General features: G+C 45.9%; 1 protein-coding gene across 1 annotated transcript in view; it reads right to left on the bottom strand.

The window, feature by feature from the left end:
- The window catches only part of LOC139275249 (peroxidasin homolog), an 813818-nt gene that overhangs the window by 70546 nt on the left and 717588 nt on the right, over positions 1-25684 (bottom strand). Inside the window, exon 18 of the mRNA XM_070892453.1 lies at positions 17704-17838. Within this exon, the coding sequence (XP_070748554.1) occupies positions 17704-17838 (135 nt within the window). The remainder of the gene's footprint in view (positions 1-17703; positions 17839-25684) is intronic.

Raw genomic sequence — 25684 nt, 5'->3', positions numbered from 1 at the left:
CCCATGCCACCACCACCCCCACCACAACCACAGGGGAGGCATCATGGAAATTTCACCACAGGAAGAGGCTTACTTCAACAGCTCATAATTGAACGCTTTGTTTGAAGAGTGAACGGCATGTTTGACCGTTGCCTGGCCACTCTATCCCACCATGTTGACTATTCCCCCTCTTTTTCTGCAAATCAGACACTACACAGGAATGGTTATGGTGAACAAAAGAATTTATGAAACATTGTAAACTTTTATAACTTTGTTAACATAATATGCAAACTTTGAAACTTTAATAAAATAACATAAATTGTGATTAAAGTGTGATTAAACAACAACAACAACATTATAATCAACACACCTGCCCCACTGTCTTTTATCACCGGCTTTTCCCCCCCTTAACCTTATCCCTCTCCCTTGCCTGCTCCTCATACCCAAAGTGGCACCATGATAGCGTGCAGCAACATTGTCAGAGCACTGCTGTGTTGGGGGTAGAGACATTGGTGACGCCTCCTGGGGAGACACTGGATCAGCTCGTGGCATGGAAGGCCCAGCTCCCAGCTTTTGACTGGTGAGCCTCTTCATCGGCGTTGCCAGTCACAGGTGGTGTGGGAGTGGGTCTGGGTGTCACCCGAGGGAACTCAGAAAGGCTGCTCGTCACACGCTCCGGGACTCCAGTGTGACACTCCATTATGGTCGCAGTGAGACTCTCGATGGTCGTGGGAATCCTACACGGACTCCAAGGAGCTGACGGGTGAGCTGGATGCTCTCCCTGGACAGTCCCACCATGTCCAGTTCCACGTCTGCCTGACTGTCAGCAGACCGCCTTTGCCGACTCACCCTCCGGAGAGATGACAGACAGGACTCGACCCCAGAACTGCGTTGCTGCATGCCACTAGTCCCAGGAGCCTCAGAGATCTCAAAGCCCAGGAATGTTAGGTCATCCTCGGACGAGGTGTTTGCCAGTGGAAAAAGAAGTGTAGAGTGCATCTGCCTCCCCGTGGTCAGCTGCTCTGTCAACTCCTCTGCTTCTTCCTCCTCCTCCTCCACATGATGGCCTGACATGGAGGGTTGATCCGAGGGATGCGGCGCCTATGACTGGTCACCTGGAAGTAGAAAGCAACAGACGAGTGGTTAGCAGCAGGGGTGGGTGCAGGGTGACATGAGGAAGGTTGCAAGGCTCACTTGAAGGACCTCCGCTACTCCATTATATCAAGTCCACAGACACTGCATCACATTGCCCCAACCTTAGTCCACATACATTGCCTCAACCTAGCCCAGGCAGTGTGCAGGACATACCCTTAGTATGCAAGCAGGGGTCAGCACCAACTTGAGATACCGTTGAGGCCTGCCACTCACTCCTCCAGGTCCGTAACTGGCAGAGTCTGAGGCGGACCGCCGCCTGTCCGCAACTGTTTGCGCCGGTTATGGGACTTCTTTTCTTGTAAAGATGAAAATGGGAATGGTTACCAGAGGGTCCATCTTCTCTTGTGGCACGCACAGATAGCCACCAAAGCACTTATACCATACTGTCTGAATGTGCTAGTGTCCTCTGTTTAATGGTCCTGGAAGTTGCTCGTGGTTCATCAGGAGGACATTAAAATGGGGAGCCATTTTATGAGATCTCAGAAAGCAATCTTAATAATGTGTAAAGATCATTCATAGAAAATAGGGTTGTCACACTAAGCCTACCTATGTGTCATGCATTTTAGGAGGTAACCCACAGAGTGCTGAGAGACAGCAACAGCATGAGAACAAATAGTATGTCAGATTTATAATTTAAGTAATAAAGGAATGTATCAATAAAAATTGTACTCACACTAATGACCCTACAAAGATCATTAAACTTTTTCCGGCACTGCTTCCCACTCTTGGCCACTGTGTCTTCTGAGGCAGAGACCTCTTCAGCAATCTCCATCCAGATTCTGTTAAAAATGGCTGGCAGGGGTTTAGATCCACCCCTTCCTGTGTAGTTCCTGCCATCTCCTCTCCACAGCCCCCCCAAGAGCTTTATTTGCCTCTTGTGAAAATTGTCTGGCACGCTGTCTGCTGTGCTTCTTCTCCATCATCAACATCGAATAATAAAATGGCTGATTCAGCCCCGGGTGTACGGCACATGCACATGGCCGCGCCCTGCATTAGCGTTTGTGATCGGACAGCAGACCAGAAGCGCAGGAAGAAAAAAAAAGAAAAAATTTGCGCATGCATAGATCGGCTGATTTTTTTTAGGGTCAGAACTTTTGGCTCTGGCACACAAATTCTGTGGTGCAATGCCTGAGTTAGTGCTAACGTCCGCCGTGAACTTTCAATCGGTGAAAGTTGCCCGCTCTGGCGCGAACGCTAACCCGGCGCTAAAATTTTGATTTTGCCACGATTTGCGCCCGTAAACAGGCGAAATCACAAAAAGCCGAAAATCCAGCCTTTTAAAAGGCTACATTTTATGAGAGTTCACTATTTTATTATAAAAGTAACAAGTTATCCAGGTGGGGAGGAGGAGAATGCAATAGACAGAAGCTGGCATAGGAGAGGATATGAACAGGGACAGATCCTGCAAGAAGTTGCAGATAAAGGAAACAATGAGGCTATGGAGATATGTGTCGACAAGAATGCTGATTTTGACTTTGAAGTGCAGAGTGACAGGCAGCAAGTGAAGGTTTGCAATCACAGGGGTACTGGGTGAGTGGGACTTTTGTGTGGGAGTTTACAAAGGAGACCAACAAGGAAAGCATTGGAAAAGTCGAGTCTGGGAAAACATAAATGAGGGTTTCAACAATGGAGATAAGGTAGGAATGGAGACAGCTGATATTTCAGAGGAGAAACAGGCATGTTGGTGATGGACTGGATATTGGATTAAGTAAGTTAGTTAGGATAAGTTAGTTAGGATATTTTTTTGTTTAGCTTTTTTTTCCAAAAGGGGCGTTACCAGCCACCTACACCTGTTTTGGCCACTTAAGCCAGTTTGGAAAGCTAATAGTTGCTCCAAACTAACTTAAGAGAGTGTATGTGGCCACTTGTGGCCACACAGAAAACCCTTGTGGATAGTTAAGAAATCAGCGCAGGGAGCCAGAAATAAAGGGGGGTGGGGGGTGGAAGGGAAGCACAGAGGACCTTGCAAAGCACTAAACACCTTCACAACAACATTCAAGAACCATAAAAAACATCAATAATAAATAAAAAATAAATTATTAAAAAATAAAAAATAAAACTTAAGTCCTACCTTCATATCAAAACTCTCCTCCTCCCGCTCCCCCAGCCCCGCACCCCTACCCGATCAAAATAAAGCATAACCATCAATAACTAAAAAATAAAACTTAAGTTCTACCTTCATATCATAACTCTCCTCCTCCCGCCGCCCAACAACCCGCCCCGCCCCCCCCAATCAAAACGAAGCATAACCATCAATAAATAAAAAATAAAATTCATCCTACCTTGGCCCGGGAAGTCAGTGGGCCGGGCCGGCCGGTGCAGGAGGCCACTCGGCTGGGGATAGGGGCAGGAGAACTCACCAGCAGGAGAACGCACCGGCAGGCAGGAGAACTCAAGAGAACGCACCGGCAGGAGAACGCACCAGCAAGCCCTTTGGCTAGGGCTAGGGGCGGGAGAATGCACCGACTTGAGAACGCACCAGCAGGACCTTCGACCAGGGCTAGGGGCGGGAGAACGCAGCGATTTCACTGCACTTCTCCGTGGGACTTCACTGCACTTCTCCGAGGGACTTCACTTCATTTCTCCGAGGGACTTCTCCGAAGACTGGACTTCTCCGAGGACTTCTCCAAGGGACTCTCCGGCTGGGGGCAGGAGCTACTGCACATGCGCAAAACCTCCAGTGCACATGCGTTGAGCTGGCGGCACTGTTTTTCTCGCAGGGCCCTAGCTCCGCCCCCTAATGGACAGACCTCGCTGCGCTAAGCCATGGGAGAGGCCACAGAGCGGGGCGAATACGGCGATATATTTTCGGCGGCGATATATTTTCGGCGCCGTTTTAAGAGCAGAAAGCTGGCGCACCTCAGGTAAGTGCGCTGAAAAAACCGGAGGACCACATTTGGGCCTATTGTCAGCAGCACACCAACAGTCACAGAATAAAGAGTGATTGTGAAGAGATAAAGCTGAGTATAAAAGAGAAAAGAAAGACATGTCTCTCATGACTTCAGGACATCCTAAAGCTCTTTACAATCAATGAAGAACTTCTGACGTGTAGTCACTGTTATAATGTAGGAAACGCGGCAGCCAATTTACGCTCAGCAATCTCCCACAAACAGCAATGAGATAATGACTAAATAATATTTTAGTGATGTTAGTTGAGGCATAGATATTGGCCCGGAGAACTCCCTGAATCATAGAAATTTACATCACAGAAGTAGGCCATTTGCCCCATCATGTCCATGCCAGCCGACAATCAGCTATCCAGCGTAATCACACTTTCCAGCTCTTGGTCCGTAGCCGTGTAGGTTACGGCACTTCAATTGCACATCCAAGTACTTTTTAAATGCTATAAGGATTTCTGCCACTACCATCCTTTCAGGCAGTGAGTTATTGACTCCCACCACACTCTGGGTGAAAACATTTCTCTTCAAATCCCCTCTAAACCTCCTACCACTTACTTTACATCTATGCCCCTTGGTTATTGACCCCTCTGCTAAGGGAAATAAGTCTGTCCTATCCACTTTATCTAGGACCCTCATAATGTTATACACCTCAATTAGGTCTCCCCTCAGCCTCCTCAGTTCCAAAGGAAACAATCCCAGCCTATCCAATCTTTCCTTATAGCTAAAATTCTCCAGTCCAGGCAACATGCTCGTAAATCTCCTCTACTCTCTCTAGTGCATTCACATCTTTTCTGTAATGCGGTGACCAGAACTGCACGCAATAATCTAGCTGTGGCCTAACTAGTGTTTTATACAGTTCAAGCAGAACTTCCCTGCTCTTGTATTCTATGCCTCAGTTAATAAAAGCAAGTATCCCGTGTGCCTTCTTAACCACCTTATCTACCTGTTCTGCTACCTTCAGGGAGTTGTGGACATGCACTCCAAGATCCCTCTGTTCCTCTGCACTTCTCAGTGTCCTATCATTTATTATGTATTCCCTTTCCTTGTTAGCCCTCCCCAAATGCATTACCTCATACTTCTCCGGATTGAATTCCATTTTCCACTGTTCTGTCCACCTGACCAGTCCATTGATATCTTCCTGCAGTCTACAGCTTTCTTCTTCATTATCAACCACACAGTCAATCTTTGTATCATCTGCAAACTTCTTAATCATACCCCCTACATTCAAGGTTAAATCATTGATATAAACCACAAAAGGCAAGGGACCTCGTACTGAGCCCTGCAGAACCCCACTAGAAACAGCCTTGCAATCTCAAAACACCTATTAACCATTACTTTTTGCTTCCTGCCTCTGGGCCAATTTTGGATCCAACTTGCTGCTTTACTTTGGATCCCATGGGCTTTTACTTTCGTGACCAGTCTGCCATGTGGGACCTTATCAAATGCCTTGCTAAAATCTATATGCACTACATCAAATGCACTATCCTCATCAACCCTCCTTGTTACTGTTGTATATGTAAACCTGTATATATCTTGTATACCAGAGGGCTCATCCCCTGGAGTCCCAAGCGATCCCACAATCTCTTGGGAGCAGAGGTACTTAAGGAGTCCTCACAGGCTGGAGAGACACTCTGAAGACCTGCAATAAAAGATGAAGGTCACACTTTACTTTGAGCTCACAGAATCCAGTCAGACTCTTCATTCATACATAACAACTTGCGACGAGATACAGATGACGAACCCAACGATGCAGAGAACAGTGGGCAACCTGGAGAAATTCTCGGAGGGAGATGATTGGAAACCTTCATGGAGCGACTCGACCAATACTTCGTGGCCAACGAGCTGGAAGGAGAAGCGAACGCTGCCAAACAAAGGGTGATTCTCCTCACCGTCTGCGGGGCACTAATGTATGGCCTCATGAAAAATCTGTTTGCTCCAGTGAAACCCACGGAGAAATCATACAATGATTTGTGTACACTGGTCCAGGAGCATCTGAACCCAAAGGAAAGCATTCTGATGGCAAGATACCGGTTCTACACCTACAAAAGTTCTGAAGGCCAGGAAGTGGCGAGCTATGTCGCTGAGCTAAGATGCCTTGCAGGACATTGCGGATTTGAAGAACATTTGGAGCACATGCTCAGAGACTTTTTTGTACTTGGCATTGGCCACGAAACCGTACTTTGCAAACTTCTGACTGTAGAGACTCCAACCTTGAGTAAGGCCATAGCAATAGCCCGGGCGTTCATTGCCACCAGTGACAATATTAAGCAAATCACTAAGCACACGAGTGCTGCTACAAGTACTGTGATCAAAGTGATGTTGTTTTCAAAAGGCAACGTACAGGGCAGGCCCCACATGCTTGCAGCTGCACGTCCACAGATGTCTCAGAGTCCACCGTCAAGGGTGATGAATGCAAGGCCATTAACACCTTGTTGGTGCTGCAGGGGTGATCATTGTTTCCATTCATACCGCTTCAAAGGGTACGTTTGCTAGGGCTGTGGAACAATGGGACACCTCCAACGTATGTGCAGGCGAGCTGCAAACCCTGTTAATCCTGCAAACCACCATGTTGCAGAGGAGGACACATCTACAGCGGATCACGATGAACCAGAGTCTCAGACCAAGGAGGCAGAGGTATATGGGGTGCACACATTTACCAAAAAGTGTCCCCCGATAATGCTGAAGGTTGAATTAAATAGACTCCCGGTGTCAATGGAGCTAGACACGGGTGCGAGCCAGTCCATTATGAGCAAAAAGACTTTCGAAAAATTGTGGTGCAGCAAGGCCTCAAGGGCAGTCTTGACTCCCATTCGCATGAAACTGAGAATTTATACAAAGGAACTGATTCCCATAATCGGCAGTGCTACTCTAAAGGTCTCCTACAATGGAGCGGTGCACAAGCTACCACTGTGGGTGGCAATGAGCGATGGTCCCATGCTGCTCGGCAGGAGCTAGCTGGGAAAGATATGCTGGAACTGGGACAACGTCTGAGCGCCCTCGTCTGCTGACGACACTTCGTGTGCCCAGGTTTTAATCACGTTCCCTTCGCTGTTTGAAACAGCATCGGGAAGTTCCAAGGAGCAAAAGTGCAGATGCACCTAATTCCGGGGGCGAGACCCATCCATCACAAGGCGAGAGCAGTACCGTACATGCTGAGAGAAAGGGTAGAGATCGAGCTAGACCGGCTGCAACGAGAGGGCATCATTTCGCCGATCGAATTCAATGACTGTGCCAGTCCGATTATTCCAGTTCTCAAAGGAGACGGCACCGTCAGAATCTGTGGTGATTACAAAGTAACTTGCAATCAGCCATGATCTTGTTGAATGGCGGAGCAGGCTCGAGGGGCTAGATGGCCTACTCCTGTTCCTAATTCTTAAGTTCTTATTTCTCCCTGCAGGATCAATACCCATTACCAAAGGCAGATGACATATTTGCAACGCTGGCGGGAGGAAAGACGTTCACAAAGCTAGACTTGACCTCGGCATACATGACGCAGGAGCTGGAGGAATCATCGAAGGGCCTCACCTGCATCAACACACACAAAGGTCTCTTCATTCCATTGGCCTTCCTGATCACTTGCTGTACCTGCATACTATACTTTTGTGTTTCATGCACAAGTACCCCCAGGTCCCGCAGTACTGCAGCACTTTGCCATCTTTCTCCATTTAAATAATAACTTACTCTTTGATTTTTTCTGCCAAAGTGCATGACCTCACACTTTCCAACATTATACTCCATCTGCCAAATTTTTGTCCACTCACAGCCTGTCTATGTCCTTTTTCAGATTTTTTGTGTCGTCCTCACACATTGCTTTTCCTCCCATCTTTGTATCATCAGCAAACTAGGCTATGTTACACTCAGTTCCTTCTTCCAAGTCGTTAATATGGACTGACTATTATTTTTGCATACTTTAAAAAAAAAGAAAACTTCTAACGGCAAAACTTGGGGGCCTAAATTGCCCCTTTCCTTAATGCATCTTAACACCGAAAAGTGGCGGCCACGCTGCGGAGTGCAATAGCTACCGACCTTTCATATAATGGCCGCCATTATCAAAATTCCGCTCACAAGTTTTCTCGGCGGTGCCCAGCTCCCCCCTTCCACTCCACTGCTGCCAATCCATGCTAAGTGCATCATCATGGTGTGAACCGCCAACGTATCACCCCTCCACCCACCCCCCGACCCGATAGCAAAATTCCACCCTGAAAATCTTCGGTCCGCCTTGCAGTGCCAAAACAAGCTTTTTCGCAGCGGTCCAGTGAGGCTGAGACCTTCTATAATGGTGGCCGGCTCCCCTTAAAGGAGAGGACACACTGCCGCTGCTGTCATGTTTTTTTTTTGTCAGCTAACTGCCATGTCGGCCCGACAATTATGGATTCGGCCGGGCCACCGACAGCCAGCCTGGCACCCCTTCTTGTTTAAAGATCGCGCAGGCTCTCCCCTTTAAGTGAAGGGGAGAGCCATGGTGATGCAACTTCCGCCCCTCTAGTGGTCTCACCACTGCATATCCGCCCCCCTTAAGAGCGACTTTCAGATCCGAGTGAAAAAAAACAAAGAACGGAATTTCGCTCAAGAGATCGCTTCAACCACCGCGGCGGTAAAAACCATAGAAACGGGATGTGTGCACCCTGTTTCGGGTGGGGGACAATTTCGGCCCCCTGATCTCTTGTAATATTAGCTTCCAGCTTCAGTCCCCAGGCCTGAACGTGCAGTCCTTTGTTTAAAATCTAATTGCCCATGCATCAATGGAAATTACAATTGGCTGACTCTTACAACTGAAGGCCGAACCCTAACCCCACTTTTACGCTCGAGAGGCAAGTCGGAAATCTACCCCGATATTTATTTAGTTCTTTCTGAAAGAGTTCATTAATATAGTTGGGATTCTGGTTATATACACGGTCAGAAACCAGGCACATCTCCATCCTAATCGCTCGGCAGTTGAGAATACTTCCTTCCTCATCGCAAGAGATCAAGAAAAAAAGTCTCTGCTTAATAAAGCAATAAAGGGCAAACTGACTAATGATTGTTTTTTTTATATGCAAACTTCTACCTTTTAATATAATTCCTAATCAGACAGTTACACATCCAGTATATTGGAGGTGAAAATGCATTTGATACAGCAGAAAATACTAACCTATATACGAATGTACACACTATTAAGTGTTTTCAAAGAGACAGACATTTTAAGCTTTCAAACTAGTCTGTATTTTGATTCTGGTTATTCTTATGATGTATTCTGAGTCATTAAAGAGAAATAAATTTCAGATTGTTGAGGTATCTGGTACCTATTAACTGTCACATTTATCTTTTCAGTTACACATGGTGACATGGATGGTATGAAAATGAGCATCCCTCCAGTATTATTTCTGGATGTGCCGTGTTATTATATGTGGGAATTTTAACTGAAAAAGCCGGTGGGTGGGTGCATGTGGTAAGGTTAAGTGTTAAAAATCAGAATCCTGACCAGAACCCATCTGCAACCTGCCCACTAATGGATTTTACAGTGGCAGGCAGCCAACCTGCTGCCAGGAGGTGAGTCTCAAATTTAAATATTACAATAAGGCTGTCATGCCTCAGATTTAACCTCCATTTTAAATTTAACTCTACCTGATCGGGTTTTGCAGGGCTCATGAAGTATTGTGTGCAGTTTTGTTCACCTTAACTAAGAAAGGATATACTTGCCATTGAGGGAGTGCAGCGAAGGTTCACCAGACTGATTCCTGGGATGACAGGACTGTCGTATGAAGAGAGCTTGGGTTGATTGGGCCTGTATTCATTAGATTTTAGAAGAATGAGAGGGGATCTCATTGAAACTAATAAAATTCTGACTGGGTTGGATAGTGTTATGTATTTATGCTTGGGGTCACCAGACACCAGGGGGCGTCACTGTTGGAGGTCATCGGGCTGTACGCACGTGTACGCGGTCACTGGTATATAATCGTGGGTACCATGTCACGCGGATTACTTTGGACACAAATAAAGTTGGATCAGGTTTACACCTGAGGCAGTTTACAGTAACAAGTCTTGTGAGTCATTACATTCATTACATTTGGCGACAAGGTAACTTAAGAACCTTCGCATGTACAATGGGCACTATTGGAATTCTGGAGCGATTCACGGATGGCGAGGATTGAGCGGATTTTATCGACTGCCTGGATCAGTATTTTGTGGCTAACAAAATGGAGGGAGATGCTGACGCAGTTCGGCGCAGGGCAATTTTCCTCACCGTTTGTGGTCCAAAAATTTATGGCCTCATGAAGAATCTCATCTTCTCTCGCCTTAACGTCCAATGGACAAAGAATATGGGGATTATGTGCTTTGTTGCATGACCATTTTAAGCCAAAAGAAGGGATAATCATCTCACGCTATCGTTTTTACACGCATGTTCGTGCTGAGGGCCAGGATGTGTCGGGATTCGTCGCCGATCTGCGACGTCTTGCTGAGTCATGTAAGTTTGGGAATGTGTTGGAAGACATGCTGCGAGATTTCTTCGTGATAGTCATCAACCATGATGCAATTCTTCAGAAGTTATTGGCCGAAGAGAAGCTGGATTTGAGCAACGCCATCGCGACTGCCCAGGCATGCATGACAATTGATAATAATTTGAGGCACATATCAGCGAAGAGTCAGCGCTCCACGGCAAGTACTGTAAGCAAGATTGTGTTGTCGTCTGGCAGAGCTGCTTATTGCAGGGCCTACTCGATTGCTTATGTGAAACCTGTAGCTGCTCAAAGTCCGCCAACTGATACAAATCTGATTTCACCCTGTTGGCATTGTGGGGGCAATCATCGGCCTCATCAGTGTCGGTTTAAACAGTGCTCTTATAATGGCTGTTCAAAAGTGGGGCATCTTTAGAGAATGTGCCCACAACTGAGCAAGCGTGCTGCCGCTCATCACATTGCTGATGATGACCAGTCCAGTGCCGGCCCGGATACACAACCCGAGGAGGAAGTGTATGGTCTGTATTCATTCTTGGGAAAGAGCCAGCCGATAATCATTAATGTGAAGCTGAAGGCATGCCAGTATCAATGGGTGCGAGTCAGTCGATAATGAGCCAAAGGACAGTCGACAAGCTGTGGGACACTGAGGCGGTGAAGCCTAAGCTGAGTCTAGTCAATGCCAAGTTGCGTACTTACACTAAGGAATTCACCGGTGATTGGTAGTTCAGTAGTCAAGGTGTCACATGATGGTATGGTTCATGATCTACCATTATCTACCCAGGTAATGGTCCAATGCTGTTCGGCAGGAATTGGCTCGAGAAAATCAAGTGGAATTGGAATGATATCAAAGCGTTGTCATCGGTGGATGACACTTCGTGTGCTCAAGTGTTGAAGAAGTTTTCTTCTTTGTTTGAACCCGGGCATTGGTAACTTTACTGGAGCCAAGGTGCAGATTCACCTGGATTCAGATGCAAGGCCTGTCTATCATAAGGCTCGTCTGTTACCTATATGATGAGGGAGAAGGTTGAAATTGAGCTCGACAGACTCCAACGCGAAGGGGTCATATCACCGGTTGAGTTTAACGAGTGGGCCAATCCTATTGTTCCTGTGTTGAAGAGTGATGGCACTGTCAGGATTTGTGGAGACTACAAGGTTATGATTAACCGATTTTCGAAACAGGATCAGTACCTGTTACCGAAAGCTGATGACCTGTTCACCATGCTAGCTGGTGGAAAGTTGTTCTCTAAACTGGATCTGACGTCAGCCTATATGACACAGGAGCTTGTCAACACTTCGAAGAAACTCACCTGCATCAACACCCTGTTTGTCTACAACAGGTGTCCTTTTGGAATTCGTTCGGCTGCAGCCATATTTCAGAGGAATATGGAGAGTCTACTGAAGTCCGTTCCTGGAACTGTGGTGTTTCAAAGTGACATTCTGGTCACAGGTCGCGGCACTACTGAACATCTGAACAATCTTGAAGAAGTCCGACATCGTCTGGACAAAGTGAGGCTGAAACGTTCGAAGTGTGTCTTCATGGCACATGAAGTTGAATTCCTGGGGAGGAAGATTGCTGCTGATGGCATCAGGCCTACTGATTCAAAAACCAAGGCCATCAAAAATGCACCCAGGCCTCAGAATGTGACAGAGCTGCGTTCATTCCTTGGGCTACTCAACTACTTTGGTAATTTCTTACCCAGATTGAGCACTTTTTTAGAGCCACTGCATGTGCTACTCAGAAAAGGCGACAACTGGGTCTGGGGTGTGTCTCAAGATAGAGCCTTTGAGAAAGCTAAGAATCTGCACTGTTCAAACAAGTTGCTTGATCATTATGATCCATGTAAGCGTCTTCTATTGTCCTGTGATGCTTCATCATATGGGGTTGGCTGTGTACTCCAACAAGCAAATGAGTCGGGTACACTACAACCTGTTGCATATGCTTCGAGATGTTTGTCAAAGGCAGAAAGAGCTTACTGCATGGTAGAAAAAGAAGCTTTGGCCTGTGTGTAGGGGGTCAAAAAGATGCATCAGTACCTGTTTTGTCTTCGTTTTGAACTCAAAATGGATCACAAGCCACTCATTTCATTGTTTTAGGAAAGCAAAGAGATTAATACCAATGCATCGTCCCATGTCCAGAGGTGGGCCTTGACATTGTCTGCCTATGATTATGTTATTCGTCATAGACTTGGCACTGAGAATTGTGCCGATGTACTGAGTCATCTGCCGTTGCCAACACCTGAGGTGGAAATGCCTCAACCTGCAGATCTACTGTTAGTAATGGATGCTTTTGAGAGTGAAGGAACTCCTGTCGCTACTCAACAAGTTAGGATCTGGACCAGCCATGACTCTATTTTGTCAGTTGTGAAACATTGTGTCCTCAGTAGTGATTGGTCTGCAATACCTATGGTAATGTATGATGAGACCAAACCTTACAACCGTCGCAAAGATGAACTGTCCATTCAGTCAGATTGTTTACTGTGGGACAATCGTGCTGTCATGCCTAAGAAGCGTAGAGAGAAATTTGTACGTGAACTACATAGCACTCATCCTGGTATTGTCATGGTGAAAGCCATTGATTGCTAGGGCTCATGTATGATGGCCTGGAATTGACTCGGCTCTGGAATCATGTGTTCATCAATGCAATACTTGCATGCAGCTAAGTACCAGCAGACTCTCCGCTGAGTCTTTGGTCGTGGCCATCTAAACCATGGTCGAGGATCCACATCGATTTTGCGGGCCCTTTCCTGGGAAAGATGTTTTTTGTTATGGTGGATGCATATTCAAAGTGGATAGATATTATCATGTCATCCAGTAAGTCTACAGCTACGATTGTCATGTTTGCTACTCATGGTTTGCCTGACATTGTTGTGAGCGATAACGGATCTTGCTTCACAAGTCTGGAGTTTCAAGAGTTCATGAAACTCAATGGTATGAAACATGTGAGGTCAGCCCCATTCAAACCTGCTTCTAATGGTCAAGCAGAGCGTGCTGTTCAAACGATCAAGCAGAGTATGAAACGTGTAACTCAGGGTTCACTGCAGACTCACTTGTCCTGTATACTGCTCAGTTACAGGACCAGACCTCATACGCTTACTGGGGTCTCCCCTGCTGAACTACTGATGAAGAGAAGTCTCAAGATCAAGCTTCCTCTTGTTCATCCCAAGTTAATGATCATGTTGTAAACAGACGGCAAAGTCAGCAAAGGTATCATAATCATGCTGTTGTGTCACTTGACATCTCTGTCAACGATCTGGTTTATGTACTGAATTATGGTCACGGTCAAAAGTGGATCACCGGTACTGTTACAGCCAAGGAAGGTAACAGAGTGTTTATTGTCATGCTCAAGAATGGGCAAACACGCAGGAAACATGTTGATCAGATAAAACTGCGGCACACGGATGAACTGGAACCGCTTGAGGAAGATGCAGTCAGTGACCAACCAACCAATGTTCATTCATCAGAGGACTTTGCTGTCATTATTGAAACTGGACCTTCAGTCTCTGATGTAGTCATTACCACTCCCATCAGATCGGTTACTCAGCCTTCAGTCACAACTGACTCAGAACGCTCACCTAGAGCTGAAGTTGAACTGAGACGATCAACTCATGAGCAGAAAGTCCCAGAGCATCTGAATTTGTAAAAAGACTGATATTAAGATCTTGAAAGGGGATGTTGTTATGTATTTATGCTTGGGGTCACCAGACACCGGGGAGGGGGGGCGCCATTGTCAGAGGTCATCGGGCTGTACGCGCACGTGCGCAGCCATTGGTATATAAGCACGGGTACCATGTCAGACAGGTTACTTTGAGCGTGAATAAAGTTGGATCAGTTTTACACCTGAAGCAGTAAGAAGTCTTGTGAGTCATTACATTCATTACCCTCGCTGGGTTGTCTAGAACAAGGGACCACAGTCTCAGGATACGGGGTAGGAAATTTAAGACCGAGATGAGGAGAATTTTTTTCATTCAGAGGGTGGTGAACCTGTGGAATTCTCTACCACAGAAGGCTTTGGAGGCCAAGTCACTGAATATATTTAAAGGGGAGAGAGATAGATTTCTAGAAACAAATGGCATCATGGAGTATGGGAAAAAAGCGGGAATATGGTGTTGAGATTGAGGATCAGTCTTGATCATATTGAATGGTGGTGCAGACTCAGAGGGCCGAATGGCCTACTACTGCTCCTATTTTCTATGAAACCTGCCAGCTAAAGTAAGGTGAGGACTGTTGGATGCAGGAGGTAAGTACCTTTCTACTTTGCTGCCTAACCCACCCCCGCAATCAGAGATCCCCCACCAGGCCTTGGATCCCTCCTCCGAGGCCTCAAATTCACCCACGAGGCCTCTTAACCCCCTTTAGGCCTCCCTGGCACCATGCTCCTCCAGTCTTCCCATGTCATCTACCTCCGCGCCCCCCTCTGCCCCTCCCCGTTCCTCCTGGCCCTCCGATGATGCTCTGAGCCCTCACCACCACTCCTCCACGGCCCTCCCCCCCGCTCCTTCTGACCCTCCTCCTGCTCCTTTGATTGGTTCTGACCGCCCCCTGCCTCTTCTCCTCCGGCCTTTCCCATGTTCCTCACGCTCCCCCGACCAACCCCTGGCCCCCACGTGATCCCTCCCACCCTCATCTCTACGGATTAGTGCCACGGCTTACCCGCCTGCAGCCAGCCAACCTCTCAAACTGGCGGGCTGCGGATGCAAAACAGGTTTTCAATGCAAATCAGGCCCTGCTGTTAAATTCTCCCAGGTTTCCCAACCCCTTCCGAGACCCCCGCTCCAAACCCATCAAACTATTAAAATTCAGGCCACAGTTTTACTCACCTTGGCTAAACTGCTGAGGTAATTTAAACATTTATGGCATTGTACTGCCTTCTGTGGGGTGGTTGATATCATACTGACTTCCCGTGCGCTGCATGGTCACCTTCCTCCATATTTCCTGCAACACCATTTTTTGGGGCGTCCTTCAGAGAAGCTTACAAGAGTTTTGTGACCCTGACCACTGCAGATATCCCTGATGCTGGTCCACCTTCTGCATTTCACCTCTCAACCCACTCTGCCTCCTTAACAATTAACTTGTCTTCTGGCCCTTTGAGCTGCAGAAGCCTGTTTAACTGCTGCAGCCAAACTATATTTCCATCCATCCCAGCAGTGAGATTCCCAACTTAAACCTGCCCTGCTCTCCCAATAAAATAAATTTGAGTGCCGGCAACATCACATGGGTGGATAGTAGTCCTACCTTGCCATGTTTCTAACTGGCCAAGGAAAATCCAGCCCGAACTGTCCCTTCTCTTAATATACACTTACTGCCATTTTCTGCTTCAACCAATAGTTTACATATTCAAATCTGTAGCTGAACCTGTGCACATGAGGTAAATAGGGTATGCAATTTCATTTGAGTCTTTTAGTAATATGTGTTTAAACTATTCCCAAAATTTAAAATCTGAAATGACTGTTTTAATGGTCCTCACAAAAGTCACCAATATGCAAAAATACTTCAACGGGTTGAAAGTATTCAGTGCAATATTAGTAAAGAATGTGTTATTAAACACTAAGGGACCGAAATTACCAACTACCCAAAAAGAGTCACACCTACCAGTTTCCAAGTGTTTCATCCGCCCCAATGCATGGGACGGACAATGTGGAGAAATTCAGGTATTTGTGTGTTTTTTTTGTAGCGGGACGGAAGTGGTGTCATCATCGGGGCAGAAGTGCGGTCGGGTCGGAGTAGCCGCCACTAGTGGGGTGGAAGTGATGGAGGGTCGGAGTGGTCGCCACTAGCGGGGTGGAAGTGGCGGAGGGTTGGAATGGCCGCCACTAGTGGGGTGGAAGTGATGGAGGGTTGGAGTGGTCGCCACTAGCGGGGTGGAAGTGGCGGAGGGTTGGAATGGCCGCCACTAGTGGGGTGGAAGTGATGGAGGGTTGGAGTGGCCGCCACTAGTGGGGTGGAAGTGGCGGAGGGTTGGAGTGGCCGCCACTAGTGGGGTGGAAGTGATGGAGGGTCGGAGTAGCCGCCACTAGTGGGGTGGAAGTGGCGGAGGGTTGGAGTGGCCGCCACTAGTGGGGTGGAAGTGGCGGAGGGTTGGAGTGGCCGCCACTAGTGGGGTGGAAGTGGCGGAGGGTTGGAGTGGCCGCCACTAGCGGGGTGGAAGTGGCGGAGGGTTGGAGTGGCCGCCACTAGCGGGGTGGAAGTGGCGGAGGGTTGGAGTGGCCGCCACTAGTGGGGTGGAAGTGATGGAGGGTCGGAGTGGCTGCCACTAGTGGGGTGGAAGTGGCGGAGGGTTGGAGTGGTCGCCACTAGTGGGGTGGAAGTGGCGGAGGGTCGGAGTGGCTGCCACTAGCGGGGTGGAAGTGGCGGAGGGTCGGAGTGGCTGCCACTAGCGGGGTGGAAGTGGCGGAGGGTTGGAGTGGCTGCCACTAGCGGGGTGGAAGTGGCGGAGGGTTGGAGTGGCTGCCACTAGCGGGGTGGAAGTGGCGGAGGGTCGGAGTGGCCGACATCGTGCTGGCGCGTCACAACGTACCCCCCATCAGTTAAAGGGGAGGGCCGCTGCGAACTCTGCAGCCACTGAAGTGGAAAACACTGGGCCACCAGGGAAGGTTTCGGCCAGGCCAGTGGCCTGACACTCAGTGGCCCCGCGAAACCCACGGGCATAATTATTGGCCACACCTGGCAATCGGCCAACCAAAAAAAAATGGAGTCGCCGGCAGCACCACCTCCCTGTTAAGGACGGCCACGCCACCCAGCCACAGAAAGGGTACCGACAGCAAAAGCTGTCAGTGGCACCGACTGGCGGCTGTGCCGCTCCCGCGGGGCAATTTTCAAAAGGGGCAATTTTCCACGGGGCAATTTCGGGAAGGGTTGGCGCCGGTCGATAAGGGGTCGGCACGAGCATGACGCAACGAGAAAACGGGCAGAGTGGTCTCCTTCAACGCCGGCGGCCACGGGCCTTATAGTAAGGGTCAATTTCGGCCCCTAAAAGTATTTCATATAAATGCACTAATAAATTTTAAAGGAACATTGTCATTCCTTCAGCAATATTGCTTAGTGCGATTTCTGCAAAAGAAAAAGCAATAAACAAAAATAAAAAACAAACTAACATGGCATCAGCAGAGCATGAGAAATACTTCACCTCTGTGGTCAATCTCTAAAATGTCTGTAATTTTATTACATTTATTACATTTATTGTTATCTACCACGGCCACATCACATATCCTCTATTCATTTTAAAAGTGTCTTACCTGTCACCATCCCTCAGCCTTTTGAACTGAGTTATAAACAGACACATGAGGGTGGGTCCCACTCTTGTACCAGGAATGATATCTTCGACCATCAGTGCAGGCCACAGGTCAATATTCTGTGGTGTACTATACAACCTGAAATAATGTTTTTAAAAGTTTGACATCAAACAGTATAATGTATAACTGGATGAATGTTTCATACAATATATTATATGATTAAATGTATTGCAACTATTGCATGCCAGTTGTATCATACCTTTTCAAAGGCATCACACCTCAGTTCAAGATGTCACATATTCATTGAGCAAAAATGATCAATTAACAGCAAAAATTAATGATTGGCTGAATTAAGGATTTATCTGTTCAGTTATCAATTAAATATCTTAATGAATAGACCTGAACAAATCAAAAATCAATTTGACTGCTGATTGTACAGCCTGTGAAATCAATCACCCTGAATAACCATTCTTTCTCTATTTGAACAACTACTGATTCAATTTTAACAAATAACTTGCAGAATATTGCCTAATATGCTGAAACTTGGGCAATCATTTTTTTTCAAAGCTATCAATCCTGAACTGATAGCTTGCAAAAACTAATCGCTCAATCGATCAAATCATTTTCTGACATTGATGTGAGCTGCCATCTTGAATTTTTCAGCTAGCTAAAAATGTACCCATATAAGTAATATATATATCATTATAATACAAGAATTCCATACAAATTCAACAAATTAGCTTATTATTACTCGGCATTATCAGTCTATTATGTTGGGAGCATGGAGCTCAAATTAAAATACTTACTGTACACACATCCTCATCATAAGAACATAAGAAATAGGAGTTGTAGGCCATTTGGCCCTTCGAGTCTGCTCTTCCATTTAATAAGACCATGACTGATCTGATCATGGACTCAGCTAAACTTCCCTGCCCACTCCCCTGAACCCTTCACTCCTTTATCGTTCAAAAATCTGTACCTCCACCTTAAATATATTCAATGACCCAACCTCCACAGCTCTTTGGGGAAGAGAATTCCACAGATTTTCAACCCTCTGAGAGAAGAAATTCTTCCTCATCTCAGTTCTAAATGGGCGACCCCTTATTCTGAAACTATGCCCCCAGTTCTAGATTCCCCCATGAGTGGAAACATCCTCTCTGCATCTACCTTGTCGAGCTCCCTCAGTATCTTATATGTTTCAATATGATCACCTCTCATTCTTTTAAACTCCAATGTGTATAAGCCCAAACTGCTCAACATTTCTTCATAAGTCAATCACTTCATCTCAGAAATCAACCTAGCAAACCTTCTCTGAACTGCCTCCAATGCAGGTATATCCCTCCTTAAATAAGGAGACCAAGGAGCCGAAATTCAGGCCCACCAGAAACCTGGTGCAAATACCTTTTTTTTTAAGTGTTTTCACCACCGGGTAGAATGAGGTCGACTCTTGATCGATATTCAGCTCTTTGTCCATTTTTTTGCAGCGGACCAGAAGTCGGTCATAATGGGGGCGGTAATGCGGTGGTGAGCACTCTGGAAGGGCAGAAGTGGAGGCGGGAGGGAGTCTCCACCACTGTCAACAGCGGAACGGAGATGACGTCATGACGCTTATGCGTCACCAAGCTTTCCCCTTTACTTAAAGGGGAGAGTGTTCGGCACTTTGAAACTTCAGTCCACTGGGCCACCAGGGAGGGTTTCGGCCAGGCCAGTGGCATGGCATCCAAGAGAGAGGGTACCAGACTGCCTGTTGGCGGCCAGGCTGAAGCCGGGGGCATAATTGTCAGCCCGACCAGGCAGTTGGCTGACAAAAAAAACATGGGGGCTCCGGCAGTGCGCCCTCGCCTTGAAGGGCCACGCTGCCATGGCTCACAGAGTGAAAACAAGGTGCACCGACAGAAAAAGCTGTCGGGCGCACCGCGCGGCGGATCGTGGATTTTTGCAGCTACATTTTGAGGGAGGTGCGATGGAGGTGCAGGAAATCGGTGGTGCGCGCTTTGATTACACGCTTAAGACGGTCGGCAGTAGCAGGGTGGAAGCGGGGATCGCCAGAAAAATCGCCACGCTGAATTTCGATCGTGGCAGCCATTGGACCCGAAGTCGACGGCCATTTGACTCTGCCGCCAAGCCGCCGCTTTCTGGTGGTCAGAGCTCTTTTTGGGAGGCTGAATTTCAGCACCCAAAACTCCAGGTGTGGTCTCACCAATATCCTGTACAGTTGTAGCAGGACTTCCCTACTTTCATACTCCATCCCCCTTGCAATAAAGGCCAACATTCCATTTGTCTTCATGATTACTTGCTGTACCTACACACTAACAGTTTGCATTTCATGTACAAGAACCCCCAGGTCCCTCTGTACTGCAGCATTTTAAGAACATAAGAGCATAAGAAATAGGAGCAGAATTAGGCCATTTGGCCCCTCGAGTCTGCTCCGCCATTAAATAAGCTCATGGCTGATCTGATCCTGGCCTCAACTCCACTTCCACGCCCGTTCCACTAAACCTTGACTCCCTTATCATTCAAAAATCTGTCCATCTCCACCTTAAATCTATTCAAAGACCTAGCCTCCACAGCTCTCTGGGGAAGAGAATTCCAAAGATTCATGAGCTCTGAGAGAAGAAATTCCTCCTCATTTCTGTTTTAAATGGTCGACCCCTAATTCTGAAACTATGCCTCTAGTTTAGATTCCCTCATGAGGGGAAACATCCTCTCTGCATCTACCCTGTCAAGCTTCTTCAGAATCTTATATGTTTCAATAAGATCACCTCTCATTCTTGTAAACTCCAAAGCCCAACCTGCTCAACTATTTTTCATATGACAACCTCTTCATCTCAGGAATCAACCTCATGAACCTTCTCTGAACAATGCAAATAAGGAGACCAAAACTGTACGCAGTACTCCAGGTGTGGTCTTACCAATACCCTGTACAGTTGGAGCAGGACTTTCCTACTTTTATACTCCATCTTCTTTACAATAAAGGTCAACATTCCATTGGCCTTCCTGATTACTTGCTGTACCTGCATGCTAACCTTTTGCATGTCATGCACAAGCACCCCCGGATCCCTCTGTACTACAGCATTTTGTAATCGCTCCCTATTTAAATAATGATTTGCTTTTTTTTATTTTTCCTACCAAAGTGGATAACCTCAGATTTTCCCACATTATATACCATCTGCTGAATGTTTGCTCACTCACTTAGCCTATCTATATCTCTTTGTAGATTCTTTGCATCATCCTCACAACTTGCTTTCCCACCTATCTTTGTATCAACTGCAAATTTGGCTATGTTACACTCGGTCCCTTCTTCCAAGTCATTAATATAAATTATAAATAGTTGAGGCTCCAGCACTCATCCTTTTCCATTTAAATAATAATTTGCTTTTTTATTTTTCCTGCCAAAGCGGAACCTCACACTTTCCCACATTATACTCCATCTGCCAAATTTTTGCCCACTCACTTAGCCTGTCTATATCCCTTTGCAGATTCTTTGTGTCCTCCTCACAACTTGCTTTCCCACCCATCTTTGTATCATCAGCAAACCTGGCTACATTACACTCGGTCCCTTCATCCAAGTCATTAATATAGATTGTAAATACTTGAGGCCCTGTGGCACCCCACTAGTCACTGTTTGCCAAATGGAAAATGACCCATTTATCCCGACTCTTCATTTTCTGTTAGTTAGCCAATCCTCTATCCATGCCAATATATTACCCTTAACCTCATAAGCTCTTATCTTCTGCAGGAATCTTTTATGTGGCAACTTATCGAATACCTTCTAGAAATCCAAATACACTACATCCACTGGTTCCCCCTTATCCACCCTGCTTGTTACATCCTCAAATAACTGCAGCAAATTTGTCAAACATGATTTCGCTTTCAGAAAACCATGCTGACTCTGCTTGACTGCATTATGATTTTCCAAATATCCTGCTACTGCTTCCTTAATAATGGACTCCAGCATTTTCCCAACGACAGATGTTAGGCTAACTGGTCCATAGTTTCCTGCTTTCTGTCTCCCTCCTTTTTTAAATAGGGGCGTTATATTTGCAGTTTTCCAATCCACTAGGACCTCTCCAGACTCCAGGGAATTTTGGTAGATTGCAACCAATGCATCCGCTATCTCTGCAGCCACTTCTTTTAAGACCCAAGGATGCAGGCCATCAGGTCCAGGGGACTTTAGTCCCATTATTTTACCAAGTACTTTTTCTAGCAATAGTGATTCTTTGAAATTCCCCTCTCCCTAATGCCACTTGATTTTCTATTATTGGGATATTTTTAATGTCTTCTGCCGTGAAGACTGATACAAAATATTTGGTCAAAGTCTATACCATTTACCTGTTCCCCATTATTAATTCCCCAGTCTCATCCTCTAAGGGACCTACGTTTACTTTAGCTACCCTCTTCCTTTTTATATACCTGTAGAAACACTATCTGTTTTTATATTTCTTGCTAATTTATTCTCATAATTCATCTTCTCTCTCTTTATTATTTTTTTAGTCATTCGTTGCTGGTTTTTAAAAACTTCCCAATCCTCTGGTCTCCATTAAACTCTGCTAACTCCCGTGCAATTTTGCCGGAGCCGGTAGCACCCCGCACCAGGCATTAAATCATTTGCACCCTGTTAGCGCCCTCCGGTGGCGTTAACAGCAATTGCAAACCATGCAAATTTCTCCCCCATTTAATAGCTCTGCCAATTGCTTATACCACATTATGAATTCTCCTGTCTCTGCCTATAAGGGATCCATGTTTACTTTTGCTAATCTCTTCCTTTTTACATACTTATAGAAACATCTACTGTCTGTTTTTATGTCTCTTGCTAATTTACTTTTTTATTCTATTTTCTCTCTCTTTATCCATTTCTTGGTCATCACTTGGCCACATTTAAAATCTTCCCAATCCTCAGGTTTACTGCTCTTTTTGGCAATATTATTAAGCCTCTTCCTTTAATTTAATACTATTTAAACATCTTTTCTTAGCCATGGTTGGACCACTTTTCCTGTGTATTTTTTTATTCCTTAAGGCAATGCATATTGCTTGCAAATTATGAATTATATCTTTAAATCTACTGTCGTATCTTTTTATCTAGTTTCCCAATCTACCTTCGCCTACTTGCCCTCATACCAATGTAGTTTAATTTGTTAACATTTAGGACCCTAGTTTCAGATTTAACTAAATCACTCTCAAACTCAATATAAAATTAGATCATAATATGATCACTCTTCCCCAGAGGTTCCTTTACTATAAGGTTATTAATTAACCCTGTCTCAATAATTTATCTAAAATAGAGTTCCTCGGCATACTGATTTAGAAACCTATCTTTAATGCACTTACTCTCTCGTTACTCACTAACCATGTCAGAAAAAGTTAGGGCATTTGCATTCAGGTGTAAGTTGTATTTTTAATGGTGTAATAAGTCATAATTACTGCAACTTACTGCCAAAACAACATCTCTAGTACTTAAAGTTAAATTTTCCAAGTGTGGAGTCTTATTCCTTCAGAATTTAATTAGTGTTGGAGATTTTTTTTTAATTCGTTACTTTTTCTATTTGTCCCTTTTATTTCATTCTCATCTTTCTTTCCCAATCTTTATTTCACTTCTGTACATTATTGGAATCAAATTTATACTTCCTGGTTTAGACGCTGCGTGTCTCAGTGAGGATTCTTCGATCTGATTGGATGCAGAGCCTCGCTGTTTCTTGACCTGCTCATAGACACCACAGATGCCCATGGAAGGTGTGGCACTGGATCAGATGCCGGATGACATCACATTACAGGAAGGATGTGATTGCACTAGAGAGGGTACAGAGATTTACGAGGATGTAAAGATCGGATAGGCTGTTTTTTTTTACTTTGGAACAGAGGAGGCGGAGGGGAGACTTGATTGAGATGTATACAATTATGAGGGGCCAAATAGAGTGAATAGGAAGGAATTATTTGCCTTAGCAGAGAAGTCAATAAACAGGGGGCATAGATTTAAAGTAATTAATAGAAGGATTGGAGGGAAGTTGAGGAGAACATTTTTCATCCAGAGGGTGGTGAAGGTCTGGAATTCACTGTCTAAAAGGGTTGTAAAGGCCTAATCGCATTTTCAAAGTACTTCGGTACTCACTTGAAGCTCTGCAACTTATAAGGCTATGGACCACGAGCTGGAAAGTGGGATTACAATGGATAACTTTTTCAGCTGGCTCTGACACGATGGGCTGAATGGCCTTCTCTGTGCCGTAAATTTCTATGATGCTATGACAGCAAGTCTCTGCTCAAAAACTTGGAAATACTTTGTGGACAGCTGTCAGCATAATGAATGGCGAGTGACATAATCCTGCCCCATTTCAGCTGGTATTGTGTAGAGAAATGTAGCTCTTTGTGTGTGATTTGATCCTAAAATGCTAGTCCAGCTTCCCATCATAAACAGTTAGCAAGTCTGCAGCTCTCACATTCCCAGAGGGTTTTCCACATCTGTGTCATATAAAGTATTGCCCAACACGTGATGTGAAGTCAACAGACTGGAATTTGACACTTCATATGGCAGTCTTTTATCATAAATGTCTCAAACTAATTGAAAGAGGAAGATACAGATTAGGTTGTTCATCACAAGACATTCTACAAAGGTTAGGTCATGAGACAAGCACTTCACCCAATCAGCGCAGCAGTGGCCCAGATTTTGCGGTCAATGGTGAAGGAACTAGGATAAAGCAGGCAAAAAGGTTATATTGGTTTTGGAGGGGGTGCAGCAGAATGATACCAGAGCTAAAAGGGTTATATTCTGAGAACAGATTGCATAAACTTGGTTTGTACTCCCTTGAGTATTGAAGATTGAGGGGTGATCTGACCTAGGTAATTAAAATGTTAAAATGATTTAATAAGGTAAATGTAGAGAAACTATGGGGGTGAAATTGCCCCGTGTTGGGCTTGGGGCGCATAGTTTGAATTAGATTTTTTTATCACCGGCATCAGCAGCACCCAGGAGCTTCGGAATTGGGCACTTGAAGTTTCAAAAATGATGCTGACGCTTTTGGGCGCGGGAGGGAGGCGGGAGCACGGCGCTGTGAGTCAGCGCCACATTGACGCGTCGCAATGTCCTCTCCCTCTCTTAAAGGGGAGGAAAGCTGCGAACCTAGGGCCGGCTCCATAGCGCCCACTGGGGCATCAGTGAGGGTTTTGGCTGGGCCAGTGGATGCCATTGTCGGGCCGACTCCAGAGTCAGACAACAATTAAATTAAGATGGTGGCCGCGGCACTAGGCCCTCCCCTTTAAGGGAGGCTGCATGCCCCAGCCACTGACAGCTTCACGCCTCGCAAAGAGGTCAGTGCAGGGCGATAAGGGTTGGCGCACAATGACATCATCATCATGTGCACCGCTGCCCGGAGCTCCAACTATGGGGCACAGCGCAAAGTCGTTTTCGCCTGCGGCATCCCGTGGGTAATTCAGGCCGGGTTGCTTCTGTTGCCTTCTCCCATGCGCAAACGACTTATTATCCCATTAGCAGCAGCCGGAGGCCAGGCCTTGCACATAGGGGCCTCTATATCTTCTGGTGGGGAAATCAAGAATGAGGGGACATCATCTTTAATTTAGAGCTGAGCCATTTTCAAGGAACCTAACGCCAGTTTAGGCAGCTGCCAGTGATGCCTCTACAGTGACCGAATTAATATGGCGTAGTACATGTTTCCAATGCTGCTCGGGTACGGGAGATTGGCCTTCTAAATTAGACATCTTTGCAGCCAATTTTCACCTGGAAAACAGGCGTAACATGGTCCAATGTCACCCTCTGAGTATTTTGATTAGACTGTTCCAAGAAATTATACTGCCCAAAAAATTCCTTCAAACCACAATGATGGCCCATTAAAGGTAAAATTAATCTTCTCGTTAAGTCAGTATCTTTATTATATTGCTAATTTTTCTCTCCATTTAGTTTATAACATTTGTCAGCTGTCTCCTATTATTCTTGTCAGAACAGTCTGTGATGATTTATTTAGGTTTCTTAGGTGTC

This window comes from Pristiophorus japonicus, chromosome 1 (assembly GCF_044704955.1).
Source record: "Pristiophorus japonicus isolate sPriJap1 chromosome 1, sPriJap1.hap1, whole genome shotgun sequence".
In the NCBI taxonomy this organism is placed as follows: domain Eukaryota; kingdom Metazoa; phylum Chordata; class Chondrichthyes; family Pristiophoridae; genus Pristiophorus; species Pristiophorus japonicus.
Note: the sequence above shows the minus strand (reverse complement) of the source record. Positions and strands in the feature narration are given on the sequence as shown.